Source organism: Thalassophryne amazonica, chromosome 18 (assembly GCF_902500255.1).
Source record: "Thalassophryne amazonica chromosome 18, fThaAma1.1, whole genome shotgun sequence".
Classification (NCBI taxonomy): Eukaryota; Metazoa; Chordata; class Actinopteri; order Batrachoidiformes; family Batrachoididae; genus Thalassophryne; species Thalassophryne amazonica.
This window is the reverse complement of record NC_047120.1, coordinates 32,120,236-32,146,002: the sequence shown is the minus strand read 5'-3', so window position 1 is coordinate 32,146,002 and position 25,767 is coordinate 32,120,236. Positions and strand designations below refer to the sequence as shown.

Here is a 25,767-nt window from a genome sequence, read left to right as displayed (position 1 = left end):
TCCACTTGGTGAGCTGCATGTCGTGTTGGTGAGCAGATTGCGCCACGTAGCATGATATTTGTGCATGAAGGATTTTTGGAACATTTCAAAATTCTCTTTGCACAATTGCATGCACTGGCGCCCCGCTCATGTTCTGCAGCCGTTAAAGAAGAGTTTACTCTCCTGCAGGACACAGGTTGTGAAAGTGTGTGAATCAAAGTCATGCACGTTAGTGCACCTTTTGGCTGTCAGGGGAGTGAGGCCCATTGACTACTATTGCACAGCGACTCCTGCTGGCCTGCTTCACATAGGCATGGTCAAGATGATCTGCTGAAGTTCAAACCAGGCATCAGAACAGGGAAGAAACATCATTTATGTGACTTTGAAAGTCGCATTGTTGTTGGCACTAGACGAGTTGGTTTGAGTATTTCAGAAACTGCTGAGCTACTTGGATTGTCATTCACAACCTGTAGAGTGTACAGAGAATGATATAAAAAGGAAGAATCACTCAGTGAGCAGTGGTTCTCTGAGCAAAAATGTCTTTATTATGGGAGAAGTCTAAGAATAATGGGCAGACTCTTTCAAGTTGATAGAAGGGCCCGGTTTCATAAAGTAGTTATTTTTTTAGTCTACTAAGTTTACTTAGTCGACTAAGGTTAGTCGCCCAACATTATCCCTGTAATCTCCGTTTTACATCAATGGCTAAACTTGTAGATCAGCCGTCTTACATTACTCTACGATTTTCACGGTCATAGTAGCTTCGCAAGTGCCTTTGCCAAGAAACGCCTCCTATACACGACAGTGTTGTTTACTTCCGGGTTGGTCAATCTGCTACAAGTATAGCCGAGTCCGCTGCAGCAGAGGAGAAGCACTTCTGACGTCGGTGTTCTTAAACATCTTCAGTGGATTATTCTGGTCCCAGAACACCTGTTCCTTTTTTCCATTTTGGCTTTATGGCTGAGAAGATTTGTCATTGTTTGTATTTTTGGTGTTATTTTTCCAGACATCTGTTTACCTGTTTTCTCTGTGCCTCAGATCCTCCACACCTGATCCACCAGAATCCTAGTTGCCATCTGTCTTGCTTCAGTCTTCAGCTGCCTGTTTGAGTCATTCATATTCAACTCCTCCGCCTGCCCTGCTCAGCTGTTCCTGTCCTCTGCTGTCGGATCACTCCAGCCATGCCTGCCTACATCTCACCAAAATAAAATGTAAAAACCATTCTCTGTCTCCAGGTTGTGTCTGCATTTTGGGTCCTACCTGTCAGTTCCTGGGTCAACCATAACATTTTGAGGGCTGAATCACAACAAAAGTGGTTTGAGTTAATCCCTTTCTTCAAATGATTTGAGTCGAACTAACCCAACAGAAAAAAGAAAAGAGAATTGTTGGATCAACCTAATAAAATGGTCAACCTGGTCTCACGGCAAGTCGTGATTCAACAGCACGAAATATACATTAATCTACTGGTTCGTGATATTGTGACGAAAACTGCCTCCTTTTTGTCACAGCAGCATGAATTCGTTCTAATTCATTCCGTGATGGCTGCATGAAATTAAACTGAAGTGGGGGGGTCGGGGTGGTTATGGGTAGGGTTGGGGGTAGGAATAGTGAGTTTTAAAAAAGCCCCATCATGAAAACTTGACTCATTTCGTCACAGGAGCACAAGAAAAAACAAACAAACAAACAAACAAAAAAAAAAACGTGAGACTGGGCAGAAATGCTTCAACTGGTAACACTCAAATGAATTAGGTTAATCCAGTTTAACTTCCATCCATCCATGTTCTATACCCTCGCTTGAAAATTAACTTAACACCCAATATTTATGCTAACTTGTTAACTTCATTTGGGCAAATAATTAATGTCAGTGTTACCAGTTGAATCAACTGTATTATGTTTTCTCTCTGTCTTTGTTCATGGGTTAGGTCATTGTAGCAACATTCTCCTATGGTTAGTCTTCCACCATTATCCGTCGAATCACCATTTCACATCAATGGCTAAATATGTAGACTGGCCGTCTTACGTTAGTCAGCGGTTTTCTCAGGCATAACGGCCTCGCGCGTGCTGTTCCCAAGAGGCAACTCCAATGTGCGATAGTTTTGTTTACTTCTGGGTTGGTTGTTGTCATGAAGTATCCAGGCTTGGTTTTGTTAACTGGCTTTATTAACATTTTCGGACCCATACAAACTGCAGATTGACGTGCTTAGCTCTTAGCCTAGCTGTTTCACTCTTCAGTTTCTTCGTCTACACTTCAGTCAAGCCTTTTGGTGCACACAACCCTGCTCAATGTAACCGCGATGCCCGGTGGCTAATATAAGAACTGTTACAAACACGTCATGACAGTCATCGTCTGTTACAACCATGGCCAAAAGCATAGGAAGCTGAAGGAATACGAGCAACGTAGCGGTGCTCTTGAGTGTCCCATCAAGTGTTGGTACATGATAGCCGCCATTTTTTGAGGTAAGACACTGAAGTTCTGTTGACTAAAATAAGATGAGCCTCCTCTGTACCAGGCCAAAAACGTTAGTTGAGTAAAGCAAAACTTTAGCTTATTAAACACTTTGTGCAATGACTAATGTCAAACAATTAGTCAGTTAAGTGAGTTTGTTAGATTAAACAAGATTAGACTGCTTTATGACACATGGCCCTGACTGTGCAAGAATCCTGGACCTGCCCATACTTAGACCTTCCAGTGCAGTTACAAATGAGATCATCAATAACCTCGGAAGCTGACAAATCAGTGAATAATATGTGCTGGAGATATTCCTCCTTCTTCCATCCAAAATCAAGAGGCGATCACTAAAATTCTGTGGGGGGGGGGGGGCTGCTGCATGGATTTTTCCACAAGGACCATCTGAAAATCAAGAGAAGGGCCTTTTAAATGATGTCTATTTAGCTTTTGGGCTGCTTAAACTCAAAATTTAGAAGCATTTAAGTGACCTCACACTTTTACAAATGGTTTTAAAAGAAGGGTAAAACAACACCTGTTTCAAAAAAAAATAGAAAACTTACAGAACGACCCATTTTTCTGCTGTTGGTTTTATTTTAATATGCAACTTTTTAACATTTGTGTAAAATGTGTAAAAATATTGTATTTTTATGTTAACCTTGAATGTATTATATACATTCATAATGCATCTCTCTTGCAGTTTCAGTCTGTGATATCTCTGGGCCACAATGGAAACAAGTGGATTTCGCTTTATTGTGTTACCCTGTATTTACATATTGTATATGTTTATATGAATAAATTCAATCAATCACTCAATCAATCAATCCATCCATCCATCTACAAAAGACAGTTATCTTATGTGTGACTGCATGAGGTAATGTAAAGCAATATATTTTTTTTAATTGACTCGTATCAATAATAATTTTGGGGATATTATCAAAAAGTTATTTTCCACATTGAAAACAAATGAAACTCGGTCCTCGTAATTTTTTTTTTACTTTATTAACTTTATTAGTTTTTCCCCAAAGAGTAATTATAATTTGGCCGCAACCTTACAGTAAAAATATTCTTTGAAAGAAATTAATGAATGTATTAGTTTTTCTAGATGGTGGTTGAAACCTTAAATTATAAAAAATTACTTTGAGGAAAAACTGACTAATTTAGGGGTAACATACTACAATATAAAAAAAATCGGTCTAAGTTAAAAATTTTCAATGCGCAAAGCAAAATGTTTCTTATCTTTTGTTATGACTGTGTGTGTGTGTGTGTGTGTGTGTGTGTGTGTGTGTGTGTGTGTGTGTGTGTGTGTGTGTGTGTGTGTGTGTGTGTGACATCACTGGTGGGATTGGCTCGCCCTGATCGGGGAGGAGAGTCTCCTCCACAGGCTACAGAGGCAGAAGAAGCGGAGAGAAGGACGGACGGACGGAGGAGTAGTTTCCATCGGACACGGAGCCCAGCAGGAGCCACGCCCCGCCGGGATCAGGGCGCACCGTGACCCTCAAAGTGCCCAAACTCTCATGAGGGCAGCTGCACTTCGGTTACAGGTGAAGAGATGAAGTTCGGAAAGAGCATCTGCGTACTTAACGTCGGGGGAACCCGGTACGCCTTCACCCGGGAGGTGATCCGGGATTTCCCTCTCCGGCGCGTCAGCCGCCTGCATGCCTGCGCAACCGAGAAAGAAGTGCTGGAACTGTGCGACGACTACGACCGGGACCGAAACGAGTTCTTCTTCGACCGCCACGCGCAAGCTTTCGTGTTCATCATGCTGTACGTGCGCTCCGGTAAACTCCGCTTCGTGCCCGGCGTGTGCGAGCTCTCCTTCTACACGGAGATGCTCTACTGGGGGCTGGAGAGCGCGCACCTGGACTCCTGCTGCCAGAAGCGCCTGGACGACAGGATGTCCGAAATCGGACTGGATAGTCTGTCGGAAGTGGACATCGGACTGTCGGAGAAGGAGTCGCCGAGTCCCGAGGAACCGGTGCAACAGACCGCGCTCACCGGCCGCGCGAGGTGGCTGGAGAGGATGCGTAAGACCTTCGAGGAGCCCAGCTCGTCTCTGGCGGCGCAGCTTCTAGCCTCTGTGTCCGTGATCTTCGTGATCGTGTCGATGATTATGCTGTGTGCGAGCACCCTGCCGGACTGGGATACTGCCAAGAGAACTACTGTGGAGGAGCACAGGTAGGAGAACCCGCTGACTGAGCTCAGGAGTCGTGTGCGTAAAGACTCATCCGTCACATCCTGATCGCCTCAAAAACGCTTACAAATGTCAAACAGGCTCCCGCCTTATAACAAAGCAGGTTCATCCATACGCACAACTGTATACATGGGCGTAAGAAGAATTTTGAGAGGGGAGGGGGAACTTTTCCTTTGGTCAATTTCATTAAAACAATGAATTTATTATTATTATTATTATTATTATTATTATTATTATTATTATTAAGGGGTGTAACCATGAAGCAATACAAATCAAAAATCGAATTTAAAATATACATTTACATGGATACAGGAACATCTAACACCATCTAAATGAACCTGTCAATGGGCTCGATTTTGTTATAAATTGGTTGCTACTTCCACGTCACTCTCATAAAAGTTCAAATGTCATCAAAATATCCAATTGTGGTTGGAAGTATAAGCCAAAAATATGCTCATCCAAATTTGATGTTTCTTAACACTGTCCTACCACTTCATAATGGGACAGTTGTGTAATGCAATTCATGCTTTTTTGATCAGGCTTATTTTATGCTGTACTTTCTGCTCCTGTTTGTAGTGCTGGTGCATGTGGTGCACAGACAAAAATTTGGAGTAATATTTGCTTGGGAAAAAAAAAACCTAGGAAAGTTTTTTTACTCAGAAATTACAAGTAAATTTTACATGGGGAATTCTTAAGTAATTTTTACTTGCATATATTAGTTTTTCTAAAAGAATAACTCAAGTAACATTTACTAGCAATTATCAGATGAATATTTTCATTGAATTTTACTCTGTCTTTATTCATAAAAAGTGCACTAACCGCTTGTGCACCACCTCAGCACTGAGTTTTTAAGTCCCTTGGGCCGCCCTTGTTTTCACTTGGAGTCACCACAGCTGATCTTGGATCATTAGTTCATGAATGTGTTCATTATAAAACAACCATCGATGCATCTTGATGCATCTTTTTTTCTAAACAGAATTTCTTTTGTCTCACTGTCTGACAAATTTAAGTATTTTTTTTTTAAATCCATAGTAGGCAGAGGTGCGGCCAAGTGGTTAGTGCACTTGGTTTCAGTGCAAAAGGTTCCCAGTTCAAACCCTGCCACATTTCTCCATGTAATGTGGAGGTCCATTGGGAAGGGCACCCAGTGTAGAATTTGTGCCAAATCAACATGCTGTGGCAACTTTGAGTGAAAATAAGGTGAACAGTTGAAAAATTTTACTTTTTATGAATAAAGACAGACTAAAATTCAATGAAAATATTCAGTTGATAATTGCTAGTAAATGTTACTTGAGTTATTCTTTTAGAAAAATTAATATATGCAAGTAAAATTTACTTAAGAATTGTCCTTATAAAAATTTACTTGGAATTTCTGAGTGGGCAGCACGGTGGCTTAGTGGTTAGCACTGTTGCCTCACAGCGAGAAGGTCGTGGGATCAATTCCCGTGGCCTTTCTGTGTGGAGTTTGCATGTTCTCCCCGTGTTTGCGTGGGTTTCCTCCAGGTGCTCCGGTTTCCTCCCACATCCACAGACATGCGGGTTAGATGGACTGGAATCTTTGAAATTGTTTGTAGGTGTGTGTGTGTGTGGGTGTGTCTGTTTGTGGCCCTGCGACAGACTGGCGTCCTGTCCTGGGTGTATCCCGCCTCACGCTCTGTGACTGCTGGGATAGGCTCCAGCCCCCCCGCTTAATTGGACTAAGCGGTAGAAGATGAATGAATGAATGGATTTCTGAGTGAAGGAACTTATAGGTTTTTTCAAGTAAATATCACTCAAAAATGGCTAAGTACTGCAGTATAGTAGCAAAAACCTGAAGAAGATCCCTGGTTTTTAATTGAATACACTCAACAAAAATATAAACGCAACACTTTTGGTTTTGCTCCCATTTTGTATGAGATGAACTCAAAGATCTAAACCTTTTCCACATACACAATATCACCATTTCCCTCAAATATTGTTCACAAACCAGTCTAAATCTGTGATAGTGAGCACTTCTCCTTTGCTGAGATAATCCATCCCACCTCACAGGTGTGCCATATCAAGATGCTGATTAGACACCATGATTAGTGCACAGGTGTGCCTTAGACTGCCCACAATAAAAGGCCACTCTGAAAGGTGCAGTTTTATCACACAGTACAATGCCACAGATGTCGCAAGATTTGAGGGAGCGTGCAATTGGCATGCTGACAACAGGAATGTCAACCAGAGCTGTTGCTCGTGTATTGAATGTTCATTTCTCTACCATAAGCCGTCTCCAAAGGCGTTTCAGAGAATTTGGCAGTACATCCAACCAGCCTCACAACCGCAGACCACGTGTAACCACACCAGCCCAGGACCTCCACATCCAGCATGTTCACCTCCAAGATCATCTGAGACCAGCCACTCGGACAGCTGCTGAAACAATCGGTTTGCATAACCAAAGAATTTCTGCACAAACTGTCAGAAACTGTCTCACGGAAGCTCATCTGCATGCTCGTCGTCCTCATCGGGGTCTCGACCTGACTCCAGTTCGTCGTCGTAACCGATTTGAGTGGGCAAATGCTCACATTCGCTGCCGTTTGGCACGTTGGAGAGGTGTTCTCTTCACGGATGATGCGAAGGAGATGTGTTGCACTGCATGAGGCAAATGGTGGTCACACCAGATACTGACTGGTATCCCCCCCCCCAATAAAACAAAATTGCACCTTTCAGAGTGGCCTTTTATTGTGGGCAGTCTAAGGCACACCTGTGCACTAATCATGGTGTCTAATCAGCATCTTGGTATGGCACACCTGTGAGGTGGGATGGATTATCTCAGCAAAGCAGAAGTGCTCACTATCACAGATTTAGACTGGTTTGTGCACAGTATTTGAGGGAAATGGTGATATTGTGTATGTGGGAAAAGGTTTAGATCGTTGAGTTCATCTCATACAAAATGGGAGCAAAACCAAAAGTGTTGCGTTTATATTTTTGTTGAGTATATGTACTTGAAGGTAAGTAATGTCACTTTTAGTTTATTCTAACTTATCATGGAAAATGAACATCTACATTAAACAGAGTTGTATCAGATTCATAGGCGTAGGAGGTGGGGGGGCAGGGGTGGCAACCGCCCCCCCCTGGGCTTGGCAAAATGCTCAAATTCAGGCAGATGGGCTGGGAAATTCGGGCTGAATACAGAATAGAATGACCTAAAATGTTGTCATACTTATTTTCACAATTAATGTAAACAATCAAACCGCTATTTGGTCACCAATATAAATATAAATATATGGTAATTTAAAGAGTCATGGGGGTTTCTGAAATTCTGGCAAATTTGGTGCTTCCCCCCCCCACCCAAATAGACCCCACCTCCTACACCTATGATCAGACTGCTTTGCATCAAATCAAACTGCTCCAGAATAACAAGTATCAGTATGGGTGTACATCCCTATTATTATTATTATTATTATTATTATTATTATAAAACACTTTCTATCTTGGGTATTTCTGTGAGGGAATTTCAAGACCTGCAGCTGTTAAAATGCAAAAGTGAATGGCTCGGATGAAATGGTACAGGTATGTGTGTGTGTGTGTGTGTGTGTGTGTGTGGTGGGGGGTGCTGGAAGATTGTTGGAAATCCGTGGCTGAGGTGAGGCTGATAAAATACAGACAATCACATGGACAGAGTTTGACAAACTGTTGAAGAGGATGAATGTGAAGGTAACAAAATTCATATGTTTAGAAAGTGTACACACATTCTGATCAGTAGCCACTTTGAATTAGTATCTTTAAAAAAAATAATAAAATAGAAAAAAAAACCTCGGTCAGTGTTCAGTGTTTTGTGAAATGGCACCTGTAGTGCAGCAGATAACAGAATATTTACAGAGGAATTTTTCAAATGGTGAAAGAAGTATCAAATTCAGCACAAATACTCCTTAGACATTACTCTTTTGAAAAAACCGGTTGGCCACTTGAATTTTCAATAGGCGGACAGGTAGGGGTCAATTGAAGAATTACACAGGGGGCAAAATTAAAACATGGGCCAATCATATTGAAAATTATACCACATTATTTGTCTGATCATAGATATTCCAAAAGGTATAGTTTGGTGTATTTATGACTGAATTCTATGGAGTTATGGGGTAAAAACAGCAAGAATGGTGAAAAAGGTCATTTTCAGTTTGTACAGGGGTCAAAAGTTAAAGTTGCTCCAAGTTTGGTCAAAACTGGTGCAAATTATTGGTTGAGCTAATACAATTAATAAATGGAATAGTTTTGACCGTGTTGAATGCTTGGTCTGCAAAGTAAAGGTCAAACAATGTTGACATCTATTGGATTCTATGGCATGTGACATGTATGTTACCCCGTAACATGATAACTAAGCATGACACATGGTGCAATCTATTACTTTTAAAAACCCGATTAACTCAACCAATAATTTGCATCATGTTTTACCAAAATTAGAGCAACTTTAACTTTGACCCCTGTACAAACTGAAACTGACCTTTGTCACCATTACTGCTGTTTTTATCCCATAACTCCAAAACATTCAGTCACAGATAGTCCAAACTATACCTTTTTGGAATCTTTGTGATCAGACAAATAATGTCGTATAGCTTTCAATATTATTGAAGTATCTTTTCATTTAGACCCCTGTGTGTAATTATTCCATTGCCCACTACCTGGCTACTTATTGAAAATTCAAGTAGCCAGTCCGTTTTTCAAAAGAGTAATGTCAAAGGAACATGTGTACTAATTTTGTTGCTTGTTTCCAGAAATGAATGATGGCTACAGTTATCTGTTCCACTACTGTAGAGTGTCTACACAAAGACAAGGCGATTAAACAATATTCTCATATCTATTTTATTTACCTCTGAAGAGAGCCTTGCAGTTATCTGTCTGAGTTAGAGTGGAGGTAAGGGTACACTTTCACTGAAGTAGAAATTTGTGGGAGGCATTTTCACATTCGGAATAAAAATGATCATGGGTCCACATATTGCTTGAAATCTAATCACATCATGCTTGATGCAAAGCCTACCTCTCTGCCAAATGTAATTGAAATGTGTTAAAAACATTTTGACCCACTCTGCTGAAAGAAACAAAGCATTCAGACGATTGTGGTGCCTCTCTGCCATCAGATAAGTATTCGGCTTTGCTTGAAATCATCACGTGACATCGTGTCTGAATCTGAATCTGAATCTTGATATCAGAGGTCTGATATGTTTATTAGCCCCAGGAGAGCAGATGTCTCTGAAAAAAATTAAATTAGTTTTATTTACAGTTGTATGCAAAAGTCTGGGCACCCCTGATAATTTTCATGATTTTCCTTTATAAATCATTGGTTGTCTGGATCAGAAATTTCAGTTAAGTATATCATATAGCAGACAAACAGACTGATATTTGAGAAGTGAAATGAAGTTTCTAGCATTTACAGAAAGTGTGCAATAATCATTTCAACAAAATTAGGCAGGTGCATAAATTTGGGCACCCATGTCATTTTATTGATTTGAATACATTTAGCACTAATTATTGGAACACAAATATTGGATTGGTAAGCTCACTGATCCTTGACCTCCTTACACAGGTGAATCCAGTCATGAGAAAGGATATTTAAGGTGGCCATTTACAAATGTTTCTCCTCTTTGCATCTCTTCTAATGAGTGGCAGCATGGGAGCCTCTAAACAACTCTCAAATGACCTGAAAGCAATGATTGTTCAACATCATGGTTTAGGGGAAGAATACAAAAAGCTATCTCAGAGATTTCAGCTGTCAGTTTCCACTGTGATGAACATAGTGAGGAAATGGAAGACCGCAGACACAGTACTAGTTAAGGCCTGAAGTGACAGGCCAAGAAAAATCTCAGATAGGTTGAAGTGAAGGATGGTGAAAACAGTCATAGTCAACCCACAGATCTGCTCCAAAGACCTACAACATGATTTTGCTACAGATAGTGTCTCTGTGCATCGTTCAACTATACAGCACACTTTTCACAAGGAGATACTGTATGAAACTGTAATGCAAAGGAAGCCTTTTCTGCGTACACACCACAAACAAAGTCACATGAGGTATGCTAAAGCACATTTGGACAAGCCAGCTTCATTTTGGAATAAGGTGCTGTGGACTGATGAAACTGAAATTGAGTTATTTAGACATAACAAGAGGCGGTATGCATGGATGAAAAAGAACACAGCATTCCAAGAAAAACACTTGCTACCTACAGTAAAATTTGGAGGTGGTTCCATCATGTTGTGTGGCTGTGTGGACAGTGCAGGTACTGGGAATCTTGTTAAAGTTGAGGCCCACATGGATTCCAGTCAATATCAGCAGATTCTTGAGAACAATGTTCATGAATCAGTGACGAAGTTGCGACGGGGCTGGATCTTTCAACAAGACAACAACCCTAAACACTGCTCAAAATCTACTAACGCATTCATGCAGAGGAACAAGTACAACATTATGGAATGGCCATCTCAGTCCCCAGATCTGAATATGATTGAAAATCTGTAGTGTGATTTTTAAGCGGGCTGTCCATGCTCGGAAACTAACAAACCTGACTGAACTGGAGATGTTTTGAAAAGAAGAATGGTCCAAAATACCTTCAGCCAGAATCCAGACTCTCATTGGAAGCTATAGGAAGTGTTTAGAGCCTGTAATTTCTGCAAAAGGAGGAGCTACTAAATATTGATGTATTTTTTCTGTTGGGGTGCCCAAATTTATGCACTTGCTTAATTTTGTTTAACAAATTATTGCACACTTTCTGTAAATCCTATAAACTTCATTTCACTTTTCAAATATCACTGTGTTTGTTTGCTATATGATATATTTAACTGAAATGATTTATAAAGGAAAATCATGGAAATCATCAGGGGTACCCAAAACTTTACATACAACTGTATATAGCACCAAATCACAACAATGTTACCTCAAGGTGCTTCAAACAGGTAAGGTCTAACCTTATACCAATGCCCTTTAGCAAGCACATAGATGACAGTGGTAAGGAAAAACTCCCCCTGGTGTTTTGTTATAGAATGGCCTTTATTGTTATTGTATATACATTTATACAACAAAACTTGTTCTCTGCATTTAATATATCCTAATTACAGTTGGACACAATCCAACCACTAGGAGCAGTGGGCAGCAACAGTCCAGCACCCTGAGACCAACTCCAGATGTAGAGACGTTGCCTTGTCAGTGGTAGTTCCTAAATAAGCATGTTTTTGATTGTGGGAGGAATCCAACGTGGACACATGCAAACTCCACACAGAAAGACACCCTTCTTGCTGTGAGGCATCAGTGCTACCCACTAAGACACTATGCCATGATGAACAAACCTCAAGCAGACTAGACTCAGAGGGGTGACCCACTGCTTAGGCCATTCTAACAGTTATAAGGATTTTACAAAAGATGTAGAATTAAAAACAGTCAGTTATTAAGGTAGAAATGGTAAATCTTGGTGCAAAGTCTCTAGTTTCAGCTCTTTAATACTTCTGATAGCAGACGACAAATGCCAATGCAGGTTAGTGTAGTCCTCAGGAAGCAGCACCAGCTTCTGGGATCCCCGCTACAGCACTTCTGACAGAGAGAAAAACAGCAGAATGAGTACATCTAAACATCTAAGGCATTAGTTCACCAGCACAAAATCAACAGAGAAGCAGGGAGATTACTAAAGTGGTCACTGGCAGCTATCTCCGTGCTAACAGACCCAGAATTTAGATGTAGTGAGGCTGAGACCTGTTCCATTGCTAATAATATGAATTAAAAAGAGAAAAAACATAATTCCATACTACACCATTATGTTCAGCCCAGTCGCACGTGTTTTTTTGTTGTTGTTGTTTTTGTTTTTGGCCTGCTGTCACAAAATGATTCAAATTTTCGTGATGGGTTTTTTTAAACTCACGATTACTTGTTATGTGTCAGACGCGGTCGGAGCACCGACCCAGCGTTTGACAGGACCCAGCATAAAATAAGCAGAGCACGGTTCAAAAGATAACAGAATTTAATCAAAGTGAGTTTAGTGATGAACAACCAAAAATGTCCGCGGTCTGGTGAGGTGAAAACACGACGCGCTCTCAGCAGCGCAAACGGTCCGGAGCCACAGCAGTTCGGACCCAGGGACCCCACCGACACCCCCCAGGTGGCCGCGACAAACCGAGTCTGTGAAGAAAGAAAACATGAGGTGAGTCCAACACTCTCCACCCAGAGAGACACAGCTCAAAGGTGCACACAGTCAGCAAACACTTCCTGGCTTAAATATATATATCAGCTTCTCACCCTGCAGGCACGGAACAACTCAGTTCAAATCTCCACTGCAGCAGAAGCTGATTAGACAATTAGCATAACGTGACAGCTCAATAACACAAGGTGTGAGGGGCACCAAATCTACTGTCATTACTTCATAAAAGTCATCAAAACCAAATTACCTCAGGAAGTGTGCTGAAGAGCGTGAGACCTCACCCAATCCTCCTTCATAGACTGTGGCGTCAATCCTGGAGCGGTCTCTGCGTCCGTAATGGTGAGATTGTTCTCCCAACGCCGATCTCACACATCTGCTCACAAGGTCGAGTCTCTGGCAATCACACACTGTGCATTCAAGGTTTAAGTGCAGCAATCTATGATCAAGACAGAATACACCACAGCTGTGAGCCCTGATGACCTGCACGTGAAAACAAGCCTCAGGTGTTCAGGGTGAGGTCCTAATACTCAGCCACTCAGTCCTGAATGCATACCACCTGGTGGGAGAAACAGAAAAACAAAAACCAAGCCAGCCAAACACCCCAGCACACAACAATTACTAACCCTAATCCTACCCCCATCTCTAACCTTAACCATATCCTAACCCTAATCCTTCCCCTAACCCTAACCATAACCACCCCCGATCCCCCTTCTGCACTTTTAATTATGTGCAGCCATCACGGAATGAATTAGAATTAATTTGTGCTGCCATGATGAAAATTTTGCACTTTTCATGACAATATGACGAACCAAAATATTAATGTATATTTCATGCTGCTGAAACACGACAGTCCATGAGACTGGGTTGTTATGTTAGCCATACGAGAGGGAGCAATAGATGTATTGGTCGTCTGGACTTGAACGACTCTACAGAATCTGAGTCTTATCTCGGCAGGGAGATCATTCCACAGGACAGATGCACAATAAAAGAAGGCTCTGTGGCCTACTGACTGTTTTGTAACCTTAGAGACACAAAGTAGCCCTGCATCCTGAGAACACAGAGCACAAGCCGGTACGTAGGGTTGGCTAGGTAGGGTGACACATTCATGTAAACAGGACAATCTGATCCACCAATTGGATAGAATTCAATCAGATCAACAAGAAAGTGCCCATGTAAACATGGCTAATGAAGGGAGGGCAAAATCGATGTAATGTGGTCAAACCTTCTGCTTCTAGTCAGAGTTCTAGCAGCAATATTTTGAACCAATTGGAGACCCCTAATGCTGGAGTGCGGTAAACCAGAGAATAGGACATTGCAGTTGTCCAGTCTAGAAGAGACAAATGCATAAATCAGAGTCTCTGCATCAGCCACAGACAGGATGGGACGAATCCTCACTTTGTTACGAAGATGGAAGAAAGCAGTCCTAGTGACTAGTCCTAGAGTTTCTAGATCAAAACTGCCTTTCAGTGTCTCATCTAGTTTCTGATATACTGTCTTTAATTTATTTTAGATGATAACCTCTGATTTGACCTTGACTTTAGACCTCTGGCCTTCACATGAGCTGTGTTACGAGAGGACGATCCACTGAGGTTACCAACCAGATTGACTGAAATCGCTCATGCTTTTTTGAAGGTATCACCTCAGATGGTAGATGATGACCCCTGATTTGACTTTGACCTGTGACCTTGACATGACCTTTGTTAGAACAAGATGGCCCAAAGAGTATATCCACCAAGTTTGACTGAAATTTCCCTTTGCCTTTTGTGGATATTTTTGTGGACAGTTGATGATGACTTTTAGTTTGACTTTGACTTTTGACCTGTTACAAGAGGACAGTCTGCTGAAATTACCCACAAAATTTGATTGAAATCACTCTTTGCTTTTTAAAGATATCAGTACGGATAGTAGATGATCTCTGATTTGACCTTGATCTGTGACCTTGGCATGACCTTTGTTATAAAAGGAGGTACATCCACCACATCTGATCGAAATTTGTATAGAGTCGTGGACAGTAGACTGAGTAGTTTTTTTTTTTTGGGGGGGGGGAGCCTTTGTTCAGATCAAAGTTATTCTTGGAAAAACTGAGAAACATGAAAAGAAAACAATATCTCAGAAGAATCGATCTTAGAATAAAACAAACAAAACAACACATGATCTTGATTTGGATCCTCCCAAATGTCAATCAAAATGTCATTAAAACCTGTTGAACACTTTTTTTGACAAATCCTGCTGGTAAATAAACAAGCATCAAAACTGAAACATGATAAAAGCCTCCCCTCCCTCACCTCTCCCCTGCAGCGCCCCCACCTCCCCCCTGCAGCTACCCCCTCACTTCCCCCCTGCAGCTCCTCCCCCACCTCCCCCTCACCTCCCCCTGCAGCTCCTCCCTCTCCTTCCTCCTGCAGCTCTCCCGCACCTCCCTCCTCTCCACATTCAATTTGAATATCTTTATTGGCTCCATCAGTTTACACTGGCGGGTGCAAGAGAAAGTAAACAACGTTAGATAAATGACAGATTCATTATATTCCAGTGAGCGATGAATTGGAAGGCGTACAATCGGGACTGTATATTAAACATCTTAATTAAAACCCCCTTTCCTCCATTTAGAATCTGATTTCGGTCATTTTTCACTGTTGGGAACAAGAAGAGGAAAAAACTGCACTTGTGTTTGCACATTTTTTGCCTCTGCTGTCAGGGAAGCCCGCGCCGACCTTTCTATCTCTATATAAGGCTGTGTTCTCTTGCTGGACACGCATTTCACGTTTGGATGGGTTGCAGTTGTTAGATACTCGTGTGATGTGTACTTTGTACTCCGGGTGAAAAGGATTTCACTTTGCCAGCAGATGACAGATTGTTTTCAGCTGTGATGTGTTGTGTCTGATAGTCTGTCAAACCTGTGCATTGCCTCACGTTAATTCCGATTTGATTGACTTTTGTTAATCGATGTAGGTTTTCATGTGCTTGCTCGTTTCGCATGCCCAACCTTAAAGCTACAGTGTGTAGGATTTAGTGTCATCTAGTGGTGAGGTTGCAGATTGCATTATATCACCGCCAGTATAATTTTTGTTTCTTTGGCAACAAGGAGTCATGCTCTCTTGCTTTGTCTCATAACAAACAATATTTGAGATCTTCAACTTCATAAAAATAAGGGTTCTCAAACTTGTTAGCTTACGCTAGCAACCAGTCAACAGTGTATCGAGGAGCAACCACAGATTTTCTTTCGTTTCTGTGAAGGCTCTCAGTTGTCCAGGTGGTTTCCTAGTGGAGAAGACAGCCTTGGAGTCATTCACGGGCATCGCTCCCAGTCACTGGTTCAGATATGTCGATGATACATGGGTTAAAATCAAGCAACAGGAAGTGGAGACCTTTACAGAGCACATCAATTCGGTGGACTCCAATATCAAGTTCACACGTGAGGATGCCAGAAACAACCATTTAGCCTTCTTGAACTGTAATGTTACGATTGGAGAGAACAAGCAGCTCCAGACAGGGGTTTACAGAAAACCCACTCACACTGACCAATATCTGCTCTTTGGCTCAAGCCACCCCCTTGAACACAAGCTCGGGGTGATCAGGACTCTTCAACACAGAGCCCTACAGGTGCCCACAACTACAGAGGGAAGGGCTAAAAAACAACAACATGTCCAGAAAGCCCTCACAGTATGTGGTTACCTACGATGGTCCCTGGATAAAGTGCAGAAATCCCAAAGAACAAAGAGACCAGACAGACAGGAGACGGAGACAAGAAGAAGAGTGTCTCTCCCTTATTTAGCAGGAGTAGGGGAAAACTACAGAGGATCTTCAGACAGTACAAAATCCCAGTTTACTTTAACCTGTTAACACCTTGAGACAGAAATGAGTTCACCCTAAGGACAGGATCCCTAGTTACAAACAGAGCAATGTAGTGTATTCTATCAGATGTCAGGAAAACTGTAATGAACACTACATAGGTGAGACTAAGCAGCCGTTACACAAAAGGCTATACCAGCACTGCAGAGAGGGCGCCGGTGGACTTCAGTCTGCAGTTCACCTCCACCTTAAAGACACTAACCACACATTTGAGGACAAGGAAGATAAAATCTTAGCCAGAGAAAGGAAATGGTTTGAGAGAGGAGTGAAGGAGGCATTGTATGTGAAACAGTTGAAACCCAGCCTTAACCAGGGAGGTGGACTGAGACACGCTTTGTCCCCTGTTTACAATGGGGTACTCAGGTCAAAGCAGTTTCAGTCTTTTGTTCATGGTAATGAGTCATTCACGTCATCAGGAGAGTCGTCAGGGGAACCATCAGGAGAGGCGTCTGTCCCATTATTAGGAGGGACAGCTGCCCTGTCATTACAAGGGTGCTAACTAGAGCACAATAGGTGCTAATTAGAGCTATTGTTTAGTCACTAGCCTATAGCAGTCTGCCTCTCATTAGGAGGGGACTTATTAGGTTTAAAACTCCAGCTTTTGTGGCTTCGTTATTCTTCTGTACAAGAGTCAAGACAGAGCAAGAATTTTAGCTGAGGAAGCTTCTGCAATTTGAAGCGAAACGTCCTCGCATCAAGCAACCCAGTCCAGTCGAAGATTTAAGCTTCTCTACCACAGATTTTCTTGAATCTTCCAGGGTTGTGCTGTAAAATTACAAAAAGCTGAGTACATGTGTCCCTTTTAGGCTACGGTACACTTGGCATGTGGAAATTAATCGATATGAATCGGTATCTAGATACAAACTTGCGCAATGCGCGTGCATTGATTCATTCAGTGTACATCTATTCAACTGACGGGTTGAATCATGATGGATCGGTCACTGCCTGCTTGCATTGATTTTTGTCCAATGCCCATTGAATGTTAGCACTGTTGCCTCACAGCGAGAAGGTCATGGGTTCAATTCCCGCCTGTGGCCTTTCTGTGTGGAGTTTGCATGTTCTGCCCGTGTTTACGTGGGTTTCCTCCGGGTGCTCTGGTTTCCTCCCATATCCAAAAACGTGCGGGTTAGGTGGATTGGAATCTTTAAATTGTCCGTGGGTGTGGATGTGTTTGTTTGTCTGTTTGTGGCCCTGCGACAGACTGGCATCCTGTCCTGGGTGTACCCCGCCTCGCACTCTATGACTGCTGGGATATGCTCCAGCCCCCCGCGACCCTTAATTGGACTAAGCGGTTGAAGATGTGTGTGTGTGTCCATTGAATGTACCACAGACAGAAGCCAAAAAGCATATTTCTACCACAACAAAAAATGATGACATCAATAGCCTTTTTTCTTTAACAATTCCCTTATCGGTCCTCCAGTTCAGGACACCGGAGTGGCCATTTTTTTTAGGGTGTTTATCGGAAATGATCATTTCTCTACGTTAATTGCAAACTGCAGCAGTTCTGCTTTAAGCTTGAACCAATGAAGCAGCACTTCGACCCGCTGTTTGCTGGTTCTCTGCTTTGCTTCCAGCGGCAAGTCCGCAATTTCTTCATTAACTCCTCTCAAAGCCATTTAAAGATGTCAATTGTGAGTCACCTTTGTGTGGATTAAAGTCAGTAACTGGGACTTTTGTCTTATTGCGGGCAAAAAACGAGAATCGTACAACGTTCCACACCGAAGTTTTACGCGATGGTTCTCTGGTGTGAGTACCAGCTGGTGCGTAAACTGAAGTTGTCCATCAGGTAAAGGAAATAATAATAAAAAATAAATAAATAAATAAATAATAATAATAATATCCTCGGTTGGAATTAATAACTTCTATCGGGTCTAGGTGATGGTTCAGGCAGGACGCAAATGCAGGACTCAGACAACTGGCTCTGTATGTAAAAGCAGTTTACTGAGACAGTAAACGGGGTCACAGTCAGGCAGTCCAACAGGAATAACAAAACTAGGAACATCAGGCAAAGACGTGGTCGAGGATACAGGCAGGTGGTCAAAAAACACATGAAGCAGGTAGAACGAGATAACAAGATACAGTGGTGGAGAGAAGGCACTAGGCACATCAATCTGGCAAGGGAGTAAAGCAAAATGAGGACCTTAAACACACCCAGGAGATGAAATGCAAATTGAGAGCAGGTGTGCGTAGAATACACCAGAATGAGGGTGTAGCCAGAGAGAGGGAAACACCCATCACCAAGAGCCATCAGAGACAGACAAGAGAAAAAGTGACAGACAGACCCAAAGAGGAAAAACTCCAATAAGAGAATAAACAAAACAGAAAGTAACTGAAAAAACACACCAAAGCCAAGAAATAAAAGCAGACAAAACTCAATTCCTGACAACTTCAGAGCGAATCGCCGTTTCAAATCAAATGACACCTCTTTCCAAACATTATAATAAACAATAAACAATAAACTGCAACCAACCAAAACCATTTTTTTCCCACAAAATGAGACGTCCTCCATTTTTTTAATGAATTACATCCTGACGTACAGCGCAACCGGCTGCAAGAGCTCAGCTCAGAGTCTATGGAGTTCCATTTGTGCCATTAATAACTGAAAGGAAGTGCTTTTGACAAAAACCTCAGATTTTATTGATTTTTATTTATGTCCAGAGATCAAGGATCCAGTGACCAATTTCATATTTATTTACTTTAAGACTCAATAAAATGTTGTTGACACAGAAAACCTGTAAAGCCTACTTTTAGTACACTGAAAATTCATAAAAAGTATTGATAAGGGAATCTATAAAGAATCGGATTGATAAGCGGAATCAATAATGACGTCGATATTGACAAAATCTTATCAATACCCATCATTAATCATATTGCACCAAATCACATAGTATTACGTTGTGAGGAATTGATTCAAGCATCAAATACATATCAAATCGCCTCAAATCAGGAACAGAGGTGAATCGTATCGCATCATATCATCGGTATAGTCATGTATCACTATACAGTGCCTTGAAAAAGTATTCAGCCCCTTGGTATTTCACACATTTTAATTTGTTTATGGCATTTCAAATAAAATTAAAATTTCTAAAATTATCTTCCTTAGACTCAAACTGAAAGCATATCTCTACAACTTGATATAAATTAATTAAAAATATAAAAGCCAAGAAGATGGGTTGCATAAGTCATCAGTCCCTTTGGTATAATACATGCAAATAATCAATTTTGTTGCCAGTTTTCTTCAGACAAGTCAGGGGATGGATACATGAACATTTCCAAGTCACTGAATATGTTTTTAAGTTTATTAACATCAGTTCTGAAGAAATACAAACTGTATGGTACTCTATGGTAAATCTGTGTGGAGTAGAGAGTTCTCAAAAACTGAGTGACTGTGCAAGAAGGAGAAGAGTGAGGAAAGCCACCAAGACACCCAGACAACCCAGAAGAAGTTATAGGCTTCTGTGGCTGTGACTGGAGAAATTGTGCACAGTGCAAGTTTTGCATAATGTATCCCAGTTATACAGCTTCATGATGAAGTGGTATAGAGGAGGATTTTATTAAAAAGAAGACCTGAAATTTCAGCTGCAATTTGCCAGAAGGTACATCTCAGATACAAGCCTAGATTTAATGATCTGGTGAAATAAAATCCTCCTCTATACCAAAAAAGTTTTATTTTTTTGTAGGTTTTTTTTTTTGTATTTGAAATGGCATAAACAAATTAAAATTTTTGAATACTTTTGCAAGCCACTGTATGTATCGTATCATTGGTAGTGTATCGAGGTGTGTATTGAATTGTTGACAGTGATCAGATTAACATGCCTACTGTACACACAAAACAAACATGTTGTTAAATAGGTCTAAAATTGTTTTTTTTAAAGGTTGTAATCATAGGAGAACTGTGTTTGGTGCTATATACCACCACTTTTGTTGGGTGCCCTGTGATGACAAGCTAATGAACCACTTTTAGTGCTGTACAAGCCGATTACCCTCCCCAGGGCAGGTTTGATTCAGGGAGTGAAATGAAAAGTTCATCTTCACCAACAAAACTACTACTACTATTACTAGTAAAGTGCTCAATAGTCTATGTCACTCCCCGTATATCAAGGTATATGTGTGTACTGCATTTGCATTTATGTCGCACCTTTCCATCTATATCAGAAGCTCAAAGCGCTTTACAATGATGCCTCATCTTCACCCATTCACACACAAACACACACACTCACACACCAATGTCAAGGTGCTGCCACGCAAGGCGCTAAGTACACACCAAGAGCAACTTGGGGATTATCCCTCTGGGGTCTGAGGGCATTTTTTGGACAGTTCACTCGCCTGGCATAAATGTTTTATTATTGCTGTTAAAAGCTCACCCTGTATCCCACAATCAACTAGTATGTCTCTTTTTTCAGGACAACCTGTACTTTCGGAAAATATATGCTATAGTGGTGTTTTATAAGTGTAATAAAATATTACAATCAGAAATAAGAAAGGAAAAAAATAAAGCGGAAAATAATTTTCACACACATTTATTCAAAACACACAGCAAACTATAATAAACAACTATTTTGACACTTTATAAAGGTAGTTTTGGGTGTTGTAGAACAGAATGTACAAAATAAATGTTCTAACAATAAACACAAATGCACATTTTGAACAATATATACAAAATAGTCTATGTGTTTTGTTTGTCTTTATGCCACATCTCAAAGCAATTTCTGTCTGCTATTACACAAAGGCTTACAACACAAACTTTTTTACTTCCATGGAGTTTGACTCTCTCTTGCAATGTGTTCCTGCACTGTAAACAGCCTCTCTTCACAGTTTGAGGCCCTGTTAACACCCCTCCCCCCCCTTTCATTCACATGCGTAAATGGTACTTCACGAGTGAGAGCGAGAGAGGCTTATTCAACAATATTCCTGGCCAAGTAGTGAATCAATCCTCCCAGTGACAATCTTTGGTCGGCCACGTGAGGTTGTATGAGGCCTTCTTACGCTGATCACCTTCATTCATATGCGCAACGCTGCGCTTTTACGCATGGAACTAGCAGCCACCGGGCTCTTCAAACAGAATTCACATGCCAGAGAGTAACACATTTCTTCTACAAACGATCTTTGGGATACCATGTGAGACTGCTCTGGCCTACGATTGGATATTGGAAAACCATGTGATGGTGAACCAATTCTGATTGGACACTCACATTGCGCACGTCATCACACAGCTTCTATGTGGAGTACAAAGATGGTGGATGGCTGGCCTGAAAGTCCACGGACTTAAATTTTCAGCCAAAAAAGTAAGTTCCTATCTCATATCATTAAAAAAGTTATTTATAAGTTAGTAAAACTTGGTCTCAGCCGTCGTATACGACGGCATCGGCCCCAGAGGGTTAATGAAAGGGTCTGTAGTGATTGTCCGGCCAGACTGGGGTTTGAACCAAGGACCCTCTGGTCTGAAGCCCACTGTTTCAATAATAAATTGAATAATTTTGACTGTGGTGAATTCTTGGTCTCCAAAGTAAAGGTCAAACAAGGTCGACATCCATTGGATTCTATGGCATGTGACATATGTTGCCCCGTAACGTGATAACTAAGCATGACAGATGGTGCAAACTATTCCTTTTTAAAACCCTGTTAACTCAACTAATAATTTGCATCACTTTTACCAAAATTGAAGCAACTTTAACTTTTGACCACTGTATAAACTGAAATTGACCTTTGTGACCATTCTTGCTGTTTTTACCCCATAACTCCATAACATTTAGACATAGATAGTACAAACTATACCTTTTTGGAATCTTTATGTTCAGGCAAATAATGTGGTGTATTTTTCAATATGATTGGAGCATTTTTAAATTTTGACCCCTGACTAATTCTTCAATTGACCCCTACCTGGCCAGTTTGTTTTTTCAAAAGAGGAATGTCTAAGGAGTATATGCTCCAAATTTGGTGCTTGTATCATCGTTTGAAGGATTCGTTTGTAAATATTCTGTTGTCTGCTGACCCAGGACACATGGGAGAGATTATATTTCCTAGAAGGCTTAGGAACACCTTGGGATCCCCTGGGAAGACTTATGGGCCTTGGCAGAGGATAGGGAAGTGTGGGAGGAGCTGCTCGGTCTGCTGCCACCGCAACCCAGACTCAGATAAGCAGCTGAAAAATGAATTAATGAAGGAATTTACTTTCATCTGTGATATGTTTGCAAGCAGCTGTATAAACTTTTTCATGTGTTCCTTGTAATTTGGAAGGTCCCAACTTGGATTTTCCAAGTTTACCATTATCATGAAGGCATAATGAGCGGCTCACTCTAAGCTTATGAAAATACACTGAGTTGTTGCAAGTAATTATACATTAATGAACAGATGGTTATAAATGCTGTATTGGATTCCAGTGAATAAACACCCCTAAATCGTACACACTGTGCCTATAAAGAGTTTGCATCCATTTCCACCGTCCTGTAAATTCCTGCCTTTTGTTTACATGTGTTTACCCAGAGGTGCGTCAGATGTTTTCCTTATTTCTCATCATTTGTGTCACTCTCGCTTTGCTTACTTCCCCTTCATATTTGCCGGCAGTCAAACAGTGTCTCATATCATTCATATCTCTGTCGCCGTTTCCTGTTTACCATCACGTTGACTCATTCTTCTTCTCTCTGTAGGATCGTGGAAGCTGTTTGCATCGGCTGGTTTACAGCAGAATGCATTGTGCGTTTTCTGGTGGCCAGAGACAAGTGGGACTTCCTTCGCCGGCCACTGAATATTATTGATGTGATCGCCATCACCCCTTACTATGTCACCATGGCGATGGCCCGTGCCGGGATGCCAGGTGCGGGTCTCGGGGTTGCTGGAGTGATATTGCGAGTGCTGCGGATGATGCGCGTGTTCTGGCTCATGAAGCTGGCCAGACATTTCCTGGGACTGCAGACACTGGGGCTAACGCTCAAACGCTGTTACCGGGAGATGGTCATGCTGATGGTGTTTGTTTGTGTCGCTATGGCAATATACAGTGCTCTCGCCCAGCTGCTGGAGCACGGGTTGGACTTGGGTACGCAGAACCATGATTACGCCAGCATTCCAGCTGCGGCCTGGTGGGTCATCATCTCCATGACGACGGTGGGGTATGGAGATGTGTATCCTGTGACAGTAGGGGGACGCGTGCTGGGCGGGATGTGTGTCGTGAGCGGCATCGTTCTTCTGGCGCTACCCATCACATTCATCTACCACAGTTTTGTACAGTGTTACCATGAACTCAAACTGCGTTCTGCCAGATATGCACGCAACCTGTCCGCTGAACTACTGCAATGAAAAGACAATTACGCAAAACACACCGTGGACCAACACGTGGACAAACTGATTTCCTTTTGCCCTTTTCTGATTTCTACTCCACCAAAACTACAGTCAGGCCCATAAGTATTTACGGTGGTGGGCACAGGCCAGCTAATCAGCTAACAGTTCATTAGCAAAGTGATTTTTTTTCTTTTGTTAGCTTGTTAGTGGACTAGCTTTTGAGCTAACGTTGAAAACCATCAGTAGACTAATTAGATTCTATTAAATTTAGATCTGCTAACTTTAAGTCAGCTAACATTTTATGAAAAAATGTTATGGTCAAAAATCATTTGTAAGTGCTAATATCATACATTTGTTCCTGTAGGAGCTTTTTCTTTCATCCAGAAAGTATACTCAACAAAAATATAAACGCAACACTTTTGGTTTTGCTCCCATTTTGTATGAGATGAACTCAAAGATCTAAAACTTTTTCCACATACACAATATCACCATTTCCCTCAAATATTGTTCACAAACCAGTCTAAATCTGTGATAGTGAGCACTTCTCCTTTGCTGAGATAATCCATCCCACCTCACAGGTGTGCCATATCAAGATGCTGATTAGACACCATGATTAGTGCACAGGTGTGCCTTAGACTGCCCACAATAAAAGGCCACTCTGAAAGGTGCAGTTTTGTTTTATTGGAGGGGATACCAGTCAGTATCTGGTGTGACCACCATTTGCCTCATGCAGTGCAACACATCTCCTTCGCATCATCCGTGAAGAGAACACCTCTCCAACGTGCCAAATGCCAGCGAATGTGAGCATTTGCCCACTCAAGTCGGTTACGACGACGAACTGGAGTCAGGTCGAGACCCCGATGAGGACGACGAGCATGCAGATGAGCTTCCCTGAGACGGTTTCTGACAGTTTGTGCAAAAATTCTTTGGTTATGCAAACCGATTGTTTCAGCAGCTGTCCGAGTGGCTGGTCTCAGACGATCTTGGAGGTGAACATGCTGGATGTGGAGGTCCTGGGCTGGTGTGGTTACACGTGGTCTGCGGTTGTGAGGCTGGTTGGATGTACTGCCAAATTCTCTGAAACGACTTTGGAGACGGCTTATGGTAGAGAAATGAACATTCAATACACGAGCAACAGCTCTGGTTGACATTCCTGCTGTCAGCATGCCAACTGCACGCTCCCTCAAATCTTGCGACATCTGTGGCATTGTGCTGTGTGATAAAACTGCACCTTTCAGAGTGGCCTTTTATTGTGGGCAGTCTAAGGCACACCTGTGCACTAATCATGGTGTCTAATCAGCATCTTGATATGGCACACCTGTGAGGTGGGATGGATTATCTCAGCAAAGGAGAAGTGCTCACTATCACAGATTTAGACTGGTTTGTGAACAATATTTGAGGGAAATGGTGATATTGTGTATGTGGAAAAAGTTTTAGATCTTTGAGTTCATCTCATACAAAATGGGAGCAAAACCAAAAGTGTTGCGTTTATATTTTTGTTGAGTATAGAATTGATACATTGCGTGAAGACAACAAGCATCAATCACCTCAAGGAAATGGTGGCGCAGGAGGTCAAGCCAGAGTAAATGCACAAATTATTCATTCATTTTCTATACCCGCTTGTTCCAGTTAAGGGTGATACATATATGCCCCGTAACGTGATAACTAAGCTTTGCAAGTGGGAGGAAGCCAGAGCACACGGACGTTACACGCGTGAACATGCAAACTCCACACAGAAAGGACCATACTGGAAATGTTCCCAGGAGCTTCTTGCTGTGATGCAACAGTGGAGGAGGGTCCACTACATGGAAATAGAGACTGGAATGGACGTCATGTGACTAGCAGCATGTCGTTATGTCACAATTTAATATCAATATACTGAGACTATAAGTCAA

At 41.7% G+C, this 25,767-nt stretch overlaps 1 protein-coding gene and 1 long non-coding RNA gene across 2 annotated transcripts; one reads left to right on the top strand and one right to left on the bottom strand.

Moving 5' to 3' along the window:
• Positions 1 to 210: 210 nt before the first annotated feature.
• On the bottom strand, positions 211 to 16,268 carry LOC117531314. The gene is made up of 3 exons (XR_004566606.1): positions 16,258 to 16,268; positions 13,120 to 13,124; positions 211 to 277 (listed from the first exon to the last, which is right to left on the bottom strand). It is a non-coding gene; the product is annotated as an uncharacterized LOC117531314 (long non-coding RNA).
• Positions 3,804 to 23,973, top strand: kcng3 (potassium voltage-gated channel, subfamily G, member 3). Its single transcript, XM_034194380.1, has 2 exons — positions 3,804 to 4,600; positions 23,245 to 23,973. Exons 1-2 carry the CDS (start codon positions 3,975 to 3,977, stop codon positions 23,888 to 23,890), a joined length of 1,272 nt encoding a protein of 423 aa, XP_034050271.1. The 5' UTR covers positions 3,804 to 3,974; the 3' UTR covers positions 23,891 to 23,973.
• The last annotated feature ends 1,794 nt before the right edge of the window (positions 23,974 to 25,767 follow it).